This window comes from Conger conger, chromosome 18 (genome assembly GCF_963514075.1).
Source record: "Conger conger chromosome 18, fConCon1.1, whole genome shotgun sequence".
NCBI classification, from domain to species: domain Eukaryota; kingdom Metazoa; phylum Chordata; class Actinopteri; order Anguilliformes; family Congridae; genus Conger; species Conger conger.
Window position 1 is genome coordinate 14992820 of NC_083777.1, and position 20845 is coordinate 15013664.

Here is a 20845-nt window from a genome sequence, read left to right on the forward strand (position 1 = left end):
TTTTTTTTCAATATTTTTGTCAGAGTGGTGTCTGGCTGCCACAAAAAGGTCTTGAGAAATGTGTTTGAGAGCAATAGGCAGGGCTTCACAAGTTTTTGAGTTGGAGTGGTAGGTAGGTGGGCGGGCTGGGAAGTAACCAGCTGTCAGTCAGAGAAGGCTTGTGTGGCTAACAGAGCTGTGGCGCACACATCCTCAGGTTCCTCATTCGAATGTGGCGTTCTGGACTAGCAGATGCATGGAGCCGAAGCAGATCAGACAGGGCTACCTGGTCAAGAAGGTACGGCTAGGGGAGATGATGTTCTTGTTAGCTTGCGATTAAACCATTCTGCAGGGTGAAGTTAGGGCTCAACAGTTTTTACAAAGTTTATAAAAAAAGATACAAAAGATGCAAATTTCCTAGTTAAGCGCAATTGAAGGTTGACCAGTCTTTCAGCATATATTAATAGTTTTACTCAATATTACATTTTACTTTGTACTCAATACAAATGTATTCCAATGAAATATAAATGTGTATTAACGTTTCTGCATTTGTATGCTTCATTTATATAATATTTTTGGTAGTGCTGTGGAGATGAACATCTCATTAGGCCTCATTTCTGAAATGTGAGCCGAACAAAATTGACCATAAATCCTTCGGAAATGCATTTGCGCAAATAATGTGGGATTTATCAAAGTTTTTGGATGTCAGATTTTTTGTAGGAGCTGAACGAATTTCACGAGTGCTCTCATCTGTTCGTATTGTGTTCGGAAATCAAAGTGCATGGTTGTAAAGCTTGTGTTATGCTTATTACTTCATGAATTTACATTTTATTTTGCTAAATTGTTTTAATATGCTACTTGAATATTATAATTATTCATATCATATAAAAACACAACAGGGTGTCATTGATATGGCTGGCCTCTCTTTACATGACATGTACGCACTTTATTACAAGATTTTGGGCATGGCGTAGCCTACTTCAGAAAGAGCGCATCTACAAAGGCCGAGCCGATTTCTTTGGTGTGGCTCACAAAGGAAACAGAAAGCAATAACAGCAAGTTCAAGTTTAAACCTGCAAACATCATTGTACAGAAGTGGCATGGCATGTGGCTGATGCGCTTCATTTGTTTACAGGTTTTGTTTTTTGCCTCGCGTTTAATGTCAGAGGTTGACATGAACTGTTTTTCCCAGTCGGAAGATGGTAGTTTGGTCATTCTGACATGACATGAACACAACATTAAGCTTTGTTGCTATGGCTGACCTCTCTTGAAGCATGACTACATAACCACTTAGTTTGAGGCTTGTGACACCTCCTTCAGGCTCTCTGCAAAGACAGGGCGGCTATTGCCATCACCCTCCAGTGGGATTCCAGATAGCGACATCTTTGCCAGTGCGTTCCTCCAGCCCTGTACTTTCCTTCCCTCAGTGAAGCCTGGAAGGCAGCAGCTTGTAGAATTAGTAAACTAATCACAACGGGTTTATGGAACCAGCTCAGTAACATAGATAAAAGAAAAGCTGCCTGTGAAGTAATATGTAAACACAATCTGTGGTTGGCGGAGCTGAAACTGCTGGCTTTCAGGCTTCACTGTGGGAAGGCAAGTGCCACCGTTTTTACCTCCCCTTTAATGTCAAACCATTTTCCTTTTACCTGTTGCATCGTGCGTGTTATATTACCAGGCATTAGTCTTCCCCAGCTCTGACAATTCACAGCTTATACTACGGATTTTTGGCTTGTACTTCAAACACAATCTTAAATCTCCACCTCAGAGAAGCTTTTTTTTTCTTGTTTTTAATATATGGTATTTTAGGGGCATCATTTTTAGCTAATCACAAATTTTGTGAACGCACCTTTGATGTACGATTACTTGGTATTTATCAACATAGACACGTGAATACGAAAATAAGCTGTGTCTACGCGTGTTTGATAAATCCGGCAGAAAGTAATCACATACATTTGCACATGGATTTCAGAAAATATGTACCTGGTATACCAAACGCAACAAAATACAGTTTTGAGTAAATGACCAGTTGATTGATTGGCTAGTGTATGCAGCAGCTGTAGAATTGCATTCTGTCCTAATACTATCCACTGTAAATGAATATTAAACAGCAGCATCAGTATTTTCATTCTATGTGAAGTTAGCATTAGCAGCACAGTCATGTCTAGATCTGCATTTCAAAAACACCTCAGATGGGGTCCTTCAGCAGTCTGTATACTAGTCATTGCTAGATGGGTAATGTGTCAGAGGGAGTCATTTCTGACAATTAGTAAGCCACTGAAGGAAACCAGGTCTTTGGCTTTATAACCACTTCTTGTCTTAACTGAGAAAATGCCTCAGATATTTTTGTCACAGTAGTCTTGCTGTGGTTCTACGAAGATGAGTCAGTCCTTTACAGGTCCTTTAAGTTTATAGGCAAATATTTAAACGGACACCTGGTGAGACAAAGCCATTTGTGTGCCACAGACTTGTGTTCAAAGTGGACTAATGGTATACAATGCTCAGATTTCAACCTACAATATATTGGGCCAGCCTGTGCCTGAGGAACTGAAGCACTCTCAACTTTCTGAACATATGCCTAATAATCATCTCCACTTTGCATTCTTGGACCTCTCCTTAAAATGTTTTTATAGAATCGCAGCCACAGTACACTATAAAACAGGCATGGAATAGTTAACGGCATGAATAACAAAAAAGAGGAAGACAATTTGGCATATTCTGGCATATTCCGCTTCCACTGTTTTCCAGCAGTGTGAAAAATGTTCCCTGTCTCCACCCCCCCACCCCCCCCACCCCCGCCCGAATCTGTAGGGGACCGTGTTGAACTCATGGAAGGTAGTGTGGGTGGTACTATCGGATGATGGGGTGGAGTTCTACAAGAAGAAGACAGACAGCAGTCCTAAAGGAATGATTCCACTGAAGGGCACCAATCTCATCAGCCCCTGCCAGGACTACAGCAAGAGAACGGTGAGACAACTTGCATTCGCCTACCTCCCACAGAACCCATGGACATGGTACAGTTGTCAGCCGAGTAATGTCATGTAATCCTGTAATGCTCTAGCCTACCCTATAAAACCCCCTACAGCTTGTGTTCAAGCTCACTACTGCAAAGAGCCAGGACCATTACTTCCAGGCCACTCATCTGGACGACAGAGAAGTCTGGATCAAAGACATCAAAAGGGCCATCACCTGCCTGCAAGGGGGCAAGAGATTTGCCAGAAAGTCTACGCGGCGGTCTATCCGCTTGCCTAGCACTGTCAATCTGAGGTACGGCCCTGCAAGCCAAGTTTATGTACATTGTAATGTTCTCTGGCAACACGTGTGTATGTTGAAATATGTCTTGCCAATAAAGCATTTTATTGAATTTAAAAATGAGAGCGAGAGAAAGATAATTGCACAAAGCATCATGTCCTGCTGTTGTTTATTAACTGTCAGTGAGCTGTACACCTTGATGAAAGACCAAGACACAGGAGTAAAGGAACTGACCATGGAAAAGGAGAAGAAAACATTCACCCACTGTTTCCCAGGTACAGGGCAATAAAGACAGAGAGGGGCAGGGCTGCTGGGTGCCTCTTCCTCAGGGTTTTTCCTGCAAAGAGAATTTCCACCTTAACACAATTCTGACTACATGGCCAAGTGTATTGTATTCAGATCATTCATGGGTATTGGTACTTGTGCCTCATACATTTTTTTACCTGGTCAGACACGTCAGTGTTGCTGTTCTCTCCACAGGCAGCACCGTAATTGACTGGCTGGTCTCAAATGGACGGGTGAGGAACAGGCAGGAGGGCCTGATGCTGGGCACGGGGCTTCTCAATGAAGGCTTCCTTCAACCGGCCGGGGAGCTGTCCAAGAGGGCAGCTGAGGGGGCAGCTGAATCTGCCCTGCTGGACCAAGTGGAGGCGCTCTACTATTTTGTAAGTGTGAATGCACCCAGCCATCAGCACCTTTCTTAGTTTCAGCTCAAGTCAGTAAGATATTCACTGCTACACCCTAGCGAGCCATTCTACATATTGTCCATAACAAAAATATCTGAAAAATCTCTCTGTTAAATCAGTTTTGGGGGTGTGACACTTTTTTATGTGATGTAGGCAGACAGTGGCTTTGTCTGTGAAGGCTACTCCAGTGATGAGGATGTCCTGGTGAAGGAAGAGTTCAGGGGTGCAATCATAAAACAAGGGTGCTTACTGAAACAGGTAAGGTCACATGCCAAAGTCTCCACAAGAACACTGATTTGTCTTTTAATCAATTAATAAACCATTTTGTGATTTCGATTGTCCATTATTCATTTTCTTTCTAATGGTTAACATTAAAAAGAGTCAGAATCAGGTGGATGACATAAATGACAGATTTAGATTTTGAAGGTCTAAATATAGTTGTACAGTTGTAACATCTGCTATCAGAGGAAGTGGAAATACTTTGTGGTGTTTGACCTGACTTTTTTGCAGATAAACTGTATTGTTGTGTTGACGCTCCAATTGTGCTTTAACAGTTGATCCATAATCATCAACGTGTTCCATGTTCTTCACCTATGCCCCCGTTTTAGTTCTGTCATGACAACAAACATATTGTATTGGGTATGTCATGACAGAACTAAAAACGGGGGCATAGGTGAAGAACATGGAACACGTTGATGATTATGAACAATAGGTCAATAATTCACTCTGGATAAGATTGTCTAATAATAAATGATAGTAACAAAAATCAAAAAAACTTGGCATTTGAGAAAAAGTTCAGAGGCTGAGACACATTTTGATCTACTTTGAAAGGGACACCGGAGAAAAAATTGGAAGGTACGGAAATTCATCCTCAGAGATGACCCTGCCTACCTTCATTACTACGATCCTGCCAAGGTGAGCTTCATACCTTTAAAATATCAGTGGGTTGCCATTAGCCATTTGACCCTATCCACTTTGCCGCCTTGTGTTTGAGTCGTCAAATCTCAAATGATTGTGCATTCATATTTATGGAATACAAAAAACTGCGATGTAATTAAAAGCAATACTTAATAAGACTCTCCGCTAGCAAGAACAATACTTGATACCATTTCTCTACATCAAAAGATCATGTTACAATATAAGAACAAAAATATACAATTCAGAAGTTGCAAGAATAAGCACATTGTTTTTTTGTCTTTACTCACTTTTATTGCACGTCCATCAGACGTATTTCCGGTTTGGTAGAAATATAAGTTTGTTTCGCAAATTATTTGATACAGACATATTATTGACCAAATATCTCACCTAGTTATGAAGCTATGATTGTCTTCTAACTAAAGTTCAAGGTTATTTCGTAATCCGTTCAGCCATTTGTACACAAATTTTGTACACAAGTTGACATCAAGTTTGTGCATAAATATAAAGTAGTACTGGGTTGGTCCTTGATTTGAAATTGAGAGATTCAGTGCTAAACTGTCAAAACGTTTTGCGTTTTGTAATTTTTTTGTATTTTAGTGTATATTTTATGTACACTGTATATACATCCCCTGACATAAATTTGTTCTGTTTCTGAGGACTACTGCAAAATAGGTGGAAATTGCATTCTAGGGGAGGCACACAGATGAAGAAAGCACTCTACGCAGACTGATGTTACCTCTCTCTCCATCCCTCTCCCTCCCTCTCTCTCTCGCTCCCTCCATGTGCACCAGGGTGAGGACGAACCCCTGGGGTCCATTCACCTGAGAGCTTCAGTCGTGACGGCTGTGGACTATGTCCCAGATGGTGAGTGAGTGATATATTCTGCTCTTTAATGCTTTTAAACATGCTGCATGTCACAATATTCTGCTCTTTAATGCTTTTAAACATGCTGCATGTCACAATATTCTGCTCTTTAATGCTTTTAAACATGCTGCATGTCACAATATTCTTTTCCTTAATGCTTTTAAACATGCTGCATGTCACAATATTATGCTCTTTAATGCTCACAACATTTGTCACAACTTGATGCCCCTGCATTTGCTTATAAATGTGCTGCAGGTAGCAAGTTTTGTCATGATCGATGCCCCTGCATTTACTATTAAATGGGCTGCATGTCACAATATTATCCTCCTTCATGTTTGTAAATATGCTGCATATTATGACATCATGCCCCTGCATTTGCAACTAGGATGCATTCACCTCTTCTTTTTTTAGCTAAAAAGTACGATGTGGATGGAAATCTGTTTGAGATCATCACGTCAGATGAAACACAGTATTTCCTGCAGGCAGCCACTGTAGAGGAGCGTAAAGATTGGATCAAAGCCATTCATACTGTGTCCAAGTCTGGAAAATAGTCAATACTCTGAATGGACATGGCTAAGCGCTCATCACGATAAAGAAATATTAATCATGAAATGAAGTAAAATGTAGATGTAATACACACACGTACACACACAAATGCATGCACACACTCACAATTAATGTATAAAAGCTTGCCTATCTGTACATTACATGACATTTACACGTTACAAATTCAAATTCAAAGTCTCAAATGTTCTTTGCAAGAAAGTAATAAACTGGCAAGATATTTCTGTGCTGTTAGGTAAATGAAGCACGCTCACTTGGATATGTGTATGAAGAGTCATGTTTGTTTGTGACTGTACTGAGAATGTACTGTTACTTAATGTTAATTGTTTTTACCACAAATCACTTATCACTGTAGGAATACATGTTATAATGTTGTTTGTTATGTATACAATTAATGTTGTCAGACAATGACTGTGTGTGGCCGGCCTGTAGTGTAGTGGTTAAGGTAAATGACTGGGACACACAAGGTCGGTGGTTCGATCCCCGGTGTAGCCATAATAAGATCCACACAGCCGTTGGGCCCTTGAGCAAGGCCCTTAACCCTGCATTGCTCCAGGGGAGGATTGTCTCCTGCTTAGTCTAATCAACTGTACATCGCTCTGGATAAGAGCGTCTGCCAAATGCCATTCATGTAATGTAATGTGAGCTACAGCTACGTTGTAACTTGTCTTTGCGAATACATATAAATTAAAACTTATTTAGGATTTCACATCTTCTATGACATGGCTTCCCTCTTTTCATCCAAGCTAACATCTAAATATAGTTTGCTGGTTATTAGCCTACTTTTGTTTATATAGGCTACATAAACTGTGTATTTGCCATATAGGAGCAGTGTCTTACCTGTTGCATTGGCCTACGCATCAGAGACATTGGTGTTTTTGTAATCTCTGTTTTGAGTTACAGGTAAAACAAAAATGGACTGACATAAAACTGAAGGCAAATTTATAGGAGAGATATTACTGTTGGACAGGAATGGTGTTTGGATCTTCTGAGTTGGGGCTCCAGTGTGTTGCACAAACTGAGAATGAGGTGTCTGGGCAGTTGAAGAAATTGCCTCAGTCTTTGAATATGAATATGAAGTAAGCCATACTTTAATCTTCTGTTTAAAGAATAAATGTAATGTAATGTAAAGAGAGTCTAATGCATTCGTATCATATTGGAATGACCTAATTACCACCTTCCGACTGGGAAAAACTGTACACGTCAACCTCTGAAGTTAAGTCAGAGGCATTAATAAATGAAGTGCATGTTCGTTGTTTCTTCTGTGAGCCTCACCAAAGAAATCGGCTCGGTCTTTGAATATGTGTTCTTTCCGAGGTAGGCTACACCATGCCTCAAATCTTCTCATCTGCTAAAGCAATAAATGTAGATGTAATGAAAAGGGAGGCCAGATATATAAATGACAGTCTAAGCAGGCTACACCCTATTTATAGCAAACCTTTTACATGTTTTATGGAATATATATTAAACTCCACTTAAGCATTAATTAATCAGTATTACCAGAATGAAACATCATCCATTTTAATGTTGAATCCTGTTGCGTTTTTATATGATATGAATAATTATAATATTCAATTGGCTTAATAAAATAATTTTGCCACTCTAAATTAAAATAAAATATAAATTAATGACAGTTAAGAAACTTCTGGAAGTCTCTTAAATACCGATAGGATTAAAAGTCGAGAAATTTGATAAATCACTTAAAAGTAAAAGTCACCCATTTTTTACATTTAAGTTACACTTCAGACTAAATGTTTACTTTGCACGTTTTCATACATATGGCCCCTGGTATATATTGTAGCATCACAAAACCTTTTTAAGTGTGAATGCTCCAGTGAATTCTGCCACCTGCTTAGCAGTGGGTAGCAGATTAATCGAATGAAATGTCTTCTGCTCACACATAGGACATTGGAGGACAGCAGTTGAAAAAATGACACATGACACACGCATGCGCAGACACACTCGTATGCAGTACATGCATGAACATCCATGCTTGTTTGCTCAAGTTCTCAGACATCCACACACACATGTACCGCACACGTTTTTAGCACTTCGTCAGCATTTGATGCCTGTTTCCGTCCTCACATAAGAATGTATAAAGAAAAACTGTTGTGTTGGTCGCAGAGCTTGTGTGTTATCTGGAAACAGCAGTTCAGTTACAACGGACATGATGGTTTTAGTGGGTTTCCTGATTTAGATGGCATGCTCTTTCACACCACACTTTGACACAAAATGGAACAGCCTACTTACAACAACACAAGACACATACACATATGCACATGCACACACATATACACAGATATATGTACAAAATAGGGATAATAATGGTGGAATGACAAGTTTAGAGTTTTAAATATTTGTCTAATAGGGGGGCCTTAGTAGTGTTCTGCGAAGCTTGTCTCCTGGGGTTCACACATCTCAAACCACATTATTCATATTCCTCCTTCAGTATACGCTGGTGGTTTAACTAACATTGTTCTCACATCAGTTACATTGTACAAATATCGTGCTACATTTCAGAACAAAATAAAATTGTGTTTGTGTTGCTCGTGACAACATGAAAGTAAATTCAGCATGCATGTGTCCTGCGATTGTCAACAGCTCAACAAATTGTTGAATTTTAATTAGTAAATGTTTGAAATAATTTGTGTGCTGTTCTTGTTTGATAAGTTTAGTCAGGGAAAAACTTTTTTATATATATAGATTTGGATGTTTTTTATGTTAATCAAACACAGTTCAGTTCAAAATCATAATTGGTACAGCAGTCTTATCACACTAATTGCTTTACTGAACTTAGGCCTAGATTCCCATTATCATTTTGACTCAACTTTCAGTTAAATGCAAGGGTTTCATTTGATCTTCACCAAAAAGTAGATTAGTTCAGCTATCACTAAAAAGCAAGAAAGCCACACACTCGGGTATTCTCCTTTGCTGTGTCTTATTGAATTTAACAAACATTAACAATCATTTAGTTAGCAAACAATGCTATTTTTATTTGTAAGCCATGGAAGGAGATACATTGAGAAAAGTGCAGCCCAAAATGTGAATAATTCAGCTATTTTAAAACCTGCCCTTTACCCAGTACCCCCTCATGTACAGCACACCGGTGACACCCTCCACCACAGACACCTTCCCACCAGCTATTTTCCACACACACCCCTTCAAGCAGCAACCACATGCATGTGAAAATGAAAACGCATGAAGCAGCAGGTGGGACTAGCTCAGTTTTCACTCTGTGCTGTGATATGCAGTAAAAGGCTAATAGGAGATTTCCCTAGATTTGGAAAAGAAAGCCTCATATAATTTTGAATATACTGTATATCCCAGAATATACAGTGGCCTCCAGAAATATTGGCACCCTTGATAAATAAGCACAAAAATACTGTAAACTGAAAAATAATAGTGACATGGGCTTTATTTAACAATATGTATAAAGTAGCACACTTTTTAATGGAATCAATCAAATACTTACATTTTTTAATATATATATATATATATATATATATATATATATATATATATATATATATATATATATATATTTCCCTCAACAACAAAAAAATGGTTTCACACTTTGGACCCCTGATTTAATACAATAATAGAATCATTGATATCCTTGGGTTTGTGCTTATGGACCCCCCTCTTCAGATCAGACCACAGGTCTTTGATGGGATTTAAGTCTGGAGACTGAGATGGCCATTGCAGAACATGGATGTTGTTTTCACTTGAGCTTTTCTGTGTAGATTTTGAGGTATGTTTGGAGTCAATGCCTGGCAAAACAATCTACCTGACCAAATCTCCTTTTCGCCGAGGTAGCCACTAAGGTTAAATACGTGAGTTTGGAGTTATCGCTCCTCCCAGTAAGAGCTGTGTGAACCTCCGATAGCACGGAGTTGTTAGGTTTGCGGGACAGAGAAACCAAGCGCAGACTTGAATGGGGAAATTGGCACCAAAGGCAAACTTGAGTAATACCTCGAGTAACCACTGGAGCTTGCGAGCTTCTCCGAGAATGGCAATCCCTGGCCCCCTGTAATTCACATTCAAGACGGCGAGAGGCAGCAATGCGCTTTAGAGCATCTAATCGCCGGAAATAAAAAGAAGAAGTCGACCCCATTGCTCGTCACTTCCGGCGGTGTATCGGACGCGGTGAATTGTGTGAGTTTTCATTTTTCTTTCATTGCTAGCTGGATATGTATATATTTTATTGTGTTTATTTTAAAATGGTAGGCTTTGTTAATCTAATGTATGGCACTTAGTAACAGATTCGGTTTCTTTTTGGCATGTTTCAATGACGGATCATATACGCCAGGTGAAAAACAGTTCGCGCATGGAACAAACTTAACGCTAGGTGGAAAGCAAGTCAGCTTAAGTCGGTGGAACAATCATTATTAAGTGCGAGAACGTGACTAGTTAGATAATATTAGACGGCGAAATTAGAAATAGCCAGTTTGGGTGATGAATGCGGCTTGTGAAATAATAATTATTTGTTTTACTGCAGGTTATCGTTTAACCCGAGACAAAAAACATGGACATACGACCCAACCACACCATTTACATCAACAACGTAAATGACAAAATTAAAAAAGAAGGTAAGTAAACGTTACTGTAACGGTGCTTTGCTTAAATGTATTAACCATTTTAACGTAGCCATGGCTCGCACGATGAGTCTAGCTGGCATTATAATCGGGATGATAGACATTCGGTGATTAAATCAGCCACTTCCATATATTGTGGTGCATTGCACGCCAACATGGATGGGAATTATGCCTTGCCAACTGGCTAAATATGCACGTATTTGTTCTGAACAGAACACGGGGAAGTGGTCGCTTCCACCAGAAGTAAAACTACCATTGTATTATTCTCCTGATAAATGTGGGTTAGGATTATGGTTGGTTATTGACTGTCCCAGACTCTAAACCACTTTCAAGTTAATTGGACCAATATTTATAGAGAAAACGACAAATAACTGCACAACGTCCATCGGTTCCGAAGACCGTGTTAGTTCACGGCGGTCCTCAAGTGTGGTTGGTGCATGACGCCAAACGTACTGGTGTTTATGTGGCAAGTGTATAACCACATGAACTGTCCACATTCTGTACTGACCCAACAGCAGAAATGTACCACTTAACTGTGCTCTGGTCTAGCTACATTAGTAGCTAATCTGCAAGTCAGTAGTTCAAAATGGTATATATCCGTATGGTTCAACTTAATTTTTTACACATTTTCCCAAATAACTTTTGTGCAGAGAAGATAATTTTCTGAGATGATTTGCCCTAATCAGCTATCTAATAACATTGGCAACATGTTTTCATATCAATTCACAGGCAGAACAGCCGGTACTATATGACAGTATGTTTCATTTTAATGTCTTGCAGGAACAAATACTTTGCGCTTCCTTTTAGTTGATGGTTTACCATGTACGATGTGTGCCTCCATGGGTGCTGCCATTGTTGTGTGACGTCAGACAACTGCTTCTCGTGAAGTTGGGGTTGCTGCATTTGCCCCGAGTTCACAAGTAGGAATTCCAACTGAGTGATGTTGTATTGTACTTTTTCTAGTAGCAGGTTGGGGAAAAACTCTGCTTCTGAGTTGTCTAGAACACAGCATTTCTGGGCACTCTTGCATGTTTGCATATGTGCCCAGAAGTGTCAGTTGTTGGCTGTGAATGTATCATGGTAAATAGTTGGCATTTATATAGCGCCTTTATTCAAAGTTCTCATTCACCCATTCATACACGCACTCACACCAACGGCGATTGGCTGCCATGCAAGGCACCGACCAGCTCGTCAGGAGCATTTGAGGGTTAGGTGTCTTGCTCAGGGACACTTCGACACAGCCCGGGTGGGGGATCGAACTGGCAACCCTCCGACTGCCAGACGACTGCTCTTACTGCTCTGACTGCTCTTACTGCCTGAGCCATGTCGCCCCCATTCTAGTTTCTTTTTTGAATTCATGATTCCTTTGAACAGGCCAACTTATGGATAATCATTGTGTCCCTTCCTCTGCAGAGCTGAAGAGGTCGCTGTATGCGCTGTTCTCTCAGTTCGGGCAGGTCATTGATATCGTGGCCTTGAAGACGATGAAGATGAGAGGCCAGGCGTTTGTGGTCTTCAGAGAGCTGGGCTCTTCTACCAACGCTCTTCGTCAACTGCAGGGATTTCCATTTTACAATAAGCCCATGGTATGCTTCTTTCAAATTTGGTATGTTTTGGAATTTGGTCCACAAGTATAACTTTATTAAGCTTTTCTTACAAACTCAATGCGTTAACAAAAAAACAATATTGAAACAGTGGAAGATGGAAATTAAGCGTGTGGATCTGTGATTTTTACTGTTTTGAATGTTTGTCTGTTTTTACTGTATTACTGAAACTGAATTTCTGCGTCACTGATGTTTTATGGCAATGTGAATGTGAGAAATGTTCCCGTTTACATTTATTTAATTAATATTTATTTCACTGTACTTGTATGCAGAGAATAGTAATGCTTATTGGTGTAACTCATGATGTATGCATCATAGCATAAACAGTATCATTTGCTAAGGGGTGGCATCTGTTCAGAAATTCTAGTTTCTTTTTGTTTTGTTTATTCTATATAATGGCATAGATGCTCTGAGAGAAATACTGAGGGAATTGTTATTCCATTTGTTCTCAGCGCATACAGTACGCCAGAACGGACTCCGAGGTCATCTCTAAAATGCGTGGCACATTTGGAGACAAAGAAAAGAAGAAAGACAAGAAGAAGAAGGCTCTGGAGTTGGCTTCAAATCCTGCAAAGAAAGCAGCGCTGGTAAATGTGGGGCTCCTGCTGTGCTTGTGGCTCTGCATCTAAGCAAAGGAACCCGTGTTAGGTTCTGGTTCTCTGACCACAGTCTTGAACGTTTTAAATCTGAAGTTTTAAACTTCGTTTTAAAGCTTGTGCCAGTGATGCTACTTAAATTTTCCAATAGAAATTCTTATTTTGTATTAAATGCAGTAATGTTTAACGCACTTATATGTATATGTTACAGAATAGAAGTACTTGATATTATAATTTCATTAAATGTGTAATGATTTGTGATTCATCACAGGGTACAAATGCACAGCCAAATGCTGCTCCAGTTCAGCAGGTATGTATTTTAAGCATTTTGGGAATGTGGTTATGGACTTTTGGGAATTTGTTTTGTTGAATTTTGTGGAAATGGTCCACTACCTGGTTGTCTGTGTTTACAGATGCTTGCCATTTAATTTTCATTGCTGTAATTGCATGCAAACAGTGAATATTGTTGGGCTTTACCTAATTCAATTGTTACTTCTTTCTAGACTCCTGACAATCCACCCAACTACATCTTGTTCCTCAACAATCTTCCAGAGGAAACCAATGAAATGATGTTGTCCATGTTGTTTAATCAGTAAGTGGAAGGAGCGTTTTAACCATGATCAAGATTTTTAACCACACACAACCTACACATTAGGTCAGTTTTTCCAATGGTCATGTGTCGTAGTACTCAATTTGTTACTCTGTATTTAAGATGATTATTGTTAGTAATAAAACTAATATACATAAAAATATTCAGAATTATAATCGAGTAATAAATATAAATATTCCTATTCCGAATATTTTCCCGTTGTGGAATCAACTTGGAACCAGTGAAGCAACACACTGACAACCACTTTCCTATTGAAAAGCCTTATTACAATGTGCAAAGGGAAGATTCGCAAGGGATGTGTCCGACAAGCCTTCAGTACGAATCTCAACAAGCTAACCACAAGTGAGGGTTTAATTAGCCAGGTCAGAGGAGTACCAAATGTTATGAGTAAACATTGCCAGAAAGAAATATGCACTTCCCGGACCAACTGTCCCTACCAGTGGCAGGGCTTTTGCTGCGTGCGTGCGAAGGTAAAGGAAACATAACTGCATCAGAGTAAAACGGTCAATGCGATATGATAAATCTAAACTAAAAAGCTGAAACCTATCACTATACTGAGGCAATTTTCTGGCTCTTGTAAATGGTGTCTGTTAAAGTACTAGAGTTGTTTCCGCTGATTTCACATATGCATGGCGATTGCTGATTGGTTTGGTCTGGTTCTGCTGCCAGGTTCCCTGGTTTTAAGGAGGTGCGGCTGGTTCCGGGCAGACATGACATCGCCTTCGTGGAGTTTGAGACCGAGGGACAGGCAGGCGTGGCCAGAGACGCACTCCAGGGCTTCCGCATCACCTCCACCTGCGCCATGAAGATCACGTACGCCAAGAAATAGCCCCGGGCGGGCGGACAGGGCGCTAATGTGGACTGTAGCAGTGTTTGAGCTGCTCCTCATGAAGGTGTATTTTTTTTTTTTATGCTTTGTGAGGCAATTGAGGATCATCTGGGCTTTGATTCTTTGGAACAAAATCAGTTGGAAACGGTCAAGATGGACAGCTGGGAAAATGCTTTTTATTTTATTTTTTTCCTTTTTACATTTTGAAAACAGAATTAGCTGTCTCTTGTGTTTAGAGGAATAAAATGATTTTTGTAAGATGATTCCGATGCTTCCATCGCTTCTGCTGTTCTTTATACGATGCCAAATCCGAAAAAGTTGGCACGGTATATTAAATGAAAATGAAAACGGTGATTTGTACGTTCTTTTTGAAATAAGTACTTATTTCCGTTTTGATTCTTGCAACAAAAAAATGACTGTAAAACATTTACCATTTTGTAATGTTGCCTTTCCTTTTCAGAACACTTAAGACGTTTAGGACTTGTAGACACCAAGTGATGAAGCGTTTCGGGGGGGGGGCAGGAAATCGGCTGAAAAGGTGTGTTTTTAGTCTGTTGAAATATGGGGAGGGATTCTGCTGTCCTGACAGTGGTAGGTAAGTCATTACACCACTGAGGAAAGAGTGGGAAAACAGGCGTGAATGTGCAGCTCGACCACCTGGTGCTTGTAATGAGGGGACCACAAAGCGACCAGAGCTGGCAGGCCAGAGTGGTCTTGCTGGGGTGTAGGGAGCAATTAAAGATTGGATGTGAAGTGGGGCAGTCCCCTAAGCAGCCTGGAATGCAAACGCACTTCAAGGCGGATGCGTGTGTCAATAGGCAGCCAGTGGAGGCCAATGAAGAGCGGGGTGACGAGCTGACCTAGGCTCACTGGTGGTCAGACGGGCTGCTGCATTCTGGACCAGCTGGAGGGGCTTGATGGCACAGGCTGGGAGACCGGCCAGTAGGGAGTTGGAGTAATCCAGACAGGAGATGACAAGCGCCTGGACTAGGAGCTGGGTGGCTTTCTCCATCAGGAGATGATGGATACGGCATATATTATAGAGGAAGAACCTGCAGGTTCTGGCAGTAGAGGATATATGTGGAGCGAGGGTGAGATGGTTATTAAGGGTCACCCCAAGGTTCTTGGCCGTATGGGAGGAGGATACTACAAACTCCTTGATCAGTGAGAGGCCGATTGTCAGAGAGGACTTAGCAGAGATGTAGACAAGCTCAGTCTTGCCAAGGTTAAACTTTGGGTGGTGGGAAGTCATCTACGCAGAGATATCAGCCAAACAGGCAGAGATCTTTGTGGTGACCTGTGTATTGGGAGGGAAGGACTTCAAGACTTTCTTGAAGGCAGCATATGTTGCTCCAAAATCTCTACTTTTCAGCATTAATGGTGCCATCACAGATGTGTAAGTTACCTTTGCCAAAGAGCACTGACACAACCCCATACCATGACAGACCCTGGCTTTTGTATTTGTTGCTGGTAACAGTCATCTTTGGTCCGGTGCACACGGCGTCCATAATAAATGTTCCCACTGTGTGATGGCCCATCCCAGATGCCTCTGAGCCCAGAGAAGTCGATGCTGCTTCTGGACACAGTTAACATAAGGCTTCCTTTTGGCACAGTAGAGTTTTAACTGCCATTTGTAGATGTAACTGCGTATTGTAGTGCTTGTCAAAGGTTTGCCAAAGTAATCCTGAGCCCATGTGGTTATATCGCCTATTGATGAATGACGGTTGTTGATGCAGTGCTGTCTGAGGGATCGGGGAGCACGGTTATTTAGCTTAGCCTTGTGCCCTTGCCCTTTATGCACTGAAATTCATCCGGATTCCTTTAATTTTTTCATTATGTTATGCTCTGTCGAGGGTGAAATATCCAAATCCCTTCCTATCTTTCTGTGAGGGACATTGGTTTTTAACCTTTCAATAATTTTGTTATGCATTTGTTGGCAAACTGGTGATCCTTGGCTCATTTTTGTTCCCTTCCTGGATGCTGCTTTTGTACTAAATCATGATTACAATCACCTGTTGACATCACCTGTTTCAAAGCACATCATTATTTAATTATTTTACCTTATTACAAGCCCTAAATTGCCCCCGTCCCAACTTTTTTTGGAATGTGTTGCAGGCCCAATTAGCAGGAATGGATGTATATTTACAAATGAAATGAAATTGACCAGATAAAACATGAAATCTATTGTGCTCACACTGTCTGCAATGCAATACAAGTCAAAGCACATTTGGGAATCCCTGCTTTCTGTTTTTATTTGCATTTTCAAAAGCCTTGGAAAAGTATCCGTGAAAGTAAGGTTTGGGTCAGTTGTTTCCAGTCAGAAAATGAGTTCAATTCAATGAATGTATTGAAAATGGCCATATTCTACATTAAATTTAATTTGTCACAACCTTGCCTGACAGGAATTGGCATGTTTATTTGGCTTTGGCTGTGGAACTAATAAAATAATGTAATAGTTTTTCAACACTCTTGCTGGGCAAGCTTTATAAAAGGCCAGATGGGCTGTGTATATTCATACATATGCACAAGTGAATGCACAAAAAATCTTAGGATTTTTCTCATATTGTTGTCAGTCAAGTGTCAGAGACCTATATCTGAAACCAAATTGAATTTCAAGGTAATATGAAATGATGTTTTAGAGGAAAGTTGGAATGCGTTTAGGAAATGAATCGTTGTTCTTGGGGCATGGCCCAGGAATTCCTAGCCGGGCCCTCCTGATTGGAGGAGGTTGTTTGAGAAGTTGGGAGGGAACATGCTGGGGAATTTCACAGCTCTGAGCCGTGTTCATGGTGCTCCACACTGCCAGCATGGTTCCTCTGCTCCACCACGGAATAATCCTCCTAATCCTCTCGGGGTGCAGCCGCGTCTGCTCCGTCCCCATGGAGAAACTCGCCGGCAGCAAGCTGTGTGCGGACAAGGACTGCTCCTGTGAGTGCATCCCTCCTCTGAACTGGGAGGAAGGGTTTGGATATTATGATTACCATACGGACAGCAGTGGGCTTCATCTGGGCTTTTCAAGTTATTTACCGTTTAAAAGTTGACTTCCAGTCAATTTAGTTCTCACTCTGTTTTGCTGCTTCATAGTGAAACCCTCAGAAGTTCTTAGTATTTCACCATTTCAAAATATTTTAGCAATTTCATGTTACTGTAAAAATAAATTATGAATGGATTCAGACTACATTGGTTATTATAGTATGTATTACGTATCAGTATAATTAGAGAGATCAAATGCATTGCAATATCGACTTGTATCTGTCTAAACATTTCCATCTATTCCTGTGGGGATTAAATAAGTGTTCAATTTATTACCAGACTGAGCTATTAGGCCAGGATCCTTGATGACTAGAATTTTCTAGTCATCAATGGCCAATACATGTTTTAGTCTCATTCCTTATTTTATCCCATAGTTTTATGAGATTTGTATATAGAGATTTTATATAGATTTGCTGCATGTGCTATGTGGCAGTGCAGTGACAACAGTAACACTATTGCCTCACAACAAAAGCATCCAGGGTATTATAAACATTGTAATAAAGGGTTTTTAAAAATAATTCTGCTATATAATCCAGAGTGCCTTGGACTCATGTCAACATGGATGTTACTTTTTGCTAGCTTCTGTAAGTCACTTGTCTTTTTTTATTTGCATTCACACCCTTTTCCAAAGAGTACCTGCCTACACCCCGAAATCTAACGTATAAAGCCGTTTAATTTCATTGAGTGCTCTGAGAATCATGAAGACTGCATCAACAAAAGCAGGTCCGCCTGTGAAGCCAAATAAATGATAATATATTGAAAATACTGTTACTCATTCCTTAGAGTGGGGGCTTCTATGTACCTTTATTCATTCATGATTTTTGAAAGGCCGATGGTCGAAAAGTAAGCGCAAAGTAAATTTCTTATTGCAAGTATATTTTGCAGCCATAATGACGAGCATATCATAGCATAGGTTGTCCTCCTGTAAACTATTTCTTCCATTTTAAGCTGGTATGTACGGCAGGGTAAAATGACATTTATTTTGTATGTAGTTCTTGGTGTCTGACAGAATGGATATGACAGGCCCTCGTCTGAAGACACGTACCACTGCACACAGAGGTTCTGCTTCCTCTTTGTTTCCCTGAGGCTATGTTCCCTCTGTGGCAGGTGTACAGTGACAGGTATGTGGACCAGATGGGACTCATCGGCTATTTCCCCAGCAACCTGGTGACTGAGATGCAGGTGTACAAGGAGGGAACCGTGAAGATCCCCACCACTGTGAGTGGCAACACAGTTTCATCAGTTTCAAGTCCGAAATTACCTATTGTACCTTTAACAGTTACCTTTCATTTAAAAATGTAAAAATATATAGTAAGAGTATATTAATAAATGTTTCAACACTTTGTTTACAAATAAAGTTATTATTTAATTATTATATTATTATTAAGTCACAGAAGCAGTTTAAACCTAGATCTAGACTAAATTTAATTGGAGATTACCCATACAAAGATGCATTTAGTCCAGGATTAAGCTTAATCTGTGTTCATGTAACCGGCCCTTATTTTATTATTGACCCTCATCTTATATTACAGGCCCATGGTAATGCCTACATTATGTCACATGAGTCACACAGAGTTCTTAAAAAATAGAATGGTTATTTATTTAATCTTATTTATGGAGATATCAATTACCTACCAAACCAGACCTGAGCTTTTGGCAAAGCCTTTCTCAAGCTGGCAAAGCCTTTCTCAAACTGTTGGCTCAGGTGTGGTAGTTCATTGATATACAAATAAATAATTAAAATAACCACTGTATTTTTGTGTGCCCCTGATAATACTGTATCTTCAGTTGTCCCACACGATGTCATATACAAAATATGTCTTCTACACTTCTGGTTTCTATATTTTTAATTAGCATGTGAATCGTGATGAATTTTTATAGCCATACTGTTGTTTGGGCTGCACCATTCTGGAGACTTGAGACTTGACTCGGACTCTAGCTCAGAGACTTGAGACTTGACTTGCATTTGATGACTTGTGACCATCTCTGGCCCTTGGTGACATCGCATGTGTATGCGAATGTGAGTCTCCAACATGCATGCAAATGAATTCACTGAAAAGGTAATAAAGGTATATAGAACAGAACAGGCTTAAAAATAAAACATCGGAACTGATTTTTAAGGCAAGCTAATATACTCATCTTTCAAATTAACAGCTATTTTAGATGTTGATCCAAGATGTGTCCAGCTAATATGTGGATTTTTAAGGAATTCTTTTTTTTTATTTGCAGTTGTTCCTTTAACTATTGTTTGTTTTCTTTTCAGAAAATGGATTTCAACTGTGATTAAGTTTGAGAAGAGGATAATCAACAATATCACACAACTGAAAAAAATGTAATAAAGAAGCCCTCAATACTCTTTGCCTTTTGACTTAGTGACCTGAGACTTGAGTAGTGTAGTTTTGTCTGTACTAGTCTGCTAATCTTGTTTCTGCTAATTATGATACACATTGTTCAGCATTACCTTTTCAATAAAGCATGTATTAAAATGAAAAATTAGAAAAAGTCCCTTATTTTTGCAGAGGATATGTGAGGGCCAATTAATATAAAGTTTTATTTGATATAGTTTTTAATTACAGTTGGCAGAACAGATACGTCCTGTTGTATTGCATCTATATGTGATATTGCATCAGTTTGCTTTTGCTTTAAAATGTTTTTTTATGTGGAAAAAACTGTGGAGCAGTGGAAATATCATGACTGAAAATGTTAACAACAAGAAGCAGACACTGAGAATCAGGTGAGGGACATGATAGAATAACAGGAAGGAAGTACATATATGGAGTGGGAGGTGGAGACACTAAATGGTCCAGTCTCCTGCTTCACCCCCAACCCAGTCCTCAGCACCGCCCTGGGTTCCACTTCCAGTGCCGCTCCAGACCTGAGTTCCAGCTCTGCCCCAAGCTTCTTCCCCAGTGCCTCTGTTGGTAAACTGTTTTGTCCTGGTACTAGTCTCCAGTTCCCCCTGGGGAATACACCTTATCAATGTAAAAAAAAAAGTGTACGCTGTTGCTGCCCCAGTAGATGCTGTTGGGGATAGCCTGTGAGGATTGAGGTGCCTGGAGCTGTAGGAGAGGATTCAGCTCTGTGGGCCGCCTCCACTCTCAGGAGCAGCACACGGAGCTCACGGCGGCTGTCCGAGCAGCCACTCAGCCCTCCAGCGGCACGCATAGCTATGATGGTGTCAAGAGACCAATTATTCTCTCTGACCAATTATCACATGACAAATTTCTATATGCATTATTTATTTGCTTGACATATACCTATCCAGAGGGACTTACACAACCTAGTTTTTCGTTTACAATCAATCTATGCATATTT

General features: G+C 40.1%; 2 protein-coding genes across 3 annotated transcripts; both read left to right on the forward strand.

Annotated features, from left to right (window-relative positions):
• The first annotated feature begins 54 nt into the window (after window positions 1–54).
• Window positions 55–6972, forward strand: LOC133118341 (pleckstrin-like). Its single transcript, XM_061228238.1, has 9 exons — window positions 55–277; window positions 2791–2946; window positions 3065–3246; window positions 3415–3506; window positions 3712–3896; window positions 4071–4175; window positions 4749–4832; window positions 5627–5699; window positions 6111–6972. The coding sequence occupies exons 1-9, from the start codon at window positions 236–238 to the stop codon at window positions 6248–6250; spliced, it is 1059 nt and encodes a 352-aa protein (XP_061084222.1). The 5' UTR covers window positions 55–235; the 3' UTR covers window positions 6251–6972.
• Window positions 6973–10375: 3403 nt separating this feature from the next.
• On the forward strand, window positions 10376–14760 carry snrpb2 (small nuclear ribonucleoprotein polypeptide B2). 2 transcript variants are annotated; one of them, XM_061228332.1, is made up of 7 exons: window positions 10376–10416; window positions 10762–10852; window positions 12272–12444; window positions 12915–13049; window positions 13330–13368; window positions 13562–13650; window positions 14338–14760. In XM_061228332.1, exons 2-7 carry the CDS (start codon window positions 10789–10791, stop codon window positions 14495–14497), a joined length of 660 nt encoding a protein of 219 aa, XP_061084316.1. In that variant the 5' UTR covers window positions 10376–10416; window positions 10762–10788; the 3' UTR covers window positions 14498–14760. The 2 variants fall into 2 exon arrangements, with proteins under 2 accessions (XP_061084316.1, XP_061084317.1); XM_061228333.1 differs by lacking the exon at window positions 10376–10416 and adding an exon at window positions 10454–10572.
• Window positions 14761–20845: the final 6085 nt, after the last annotated feature.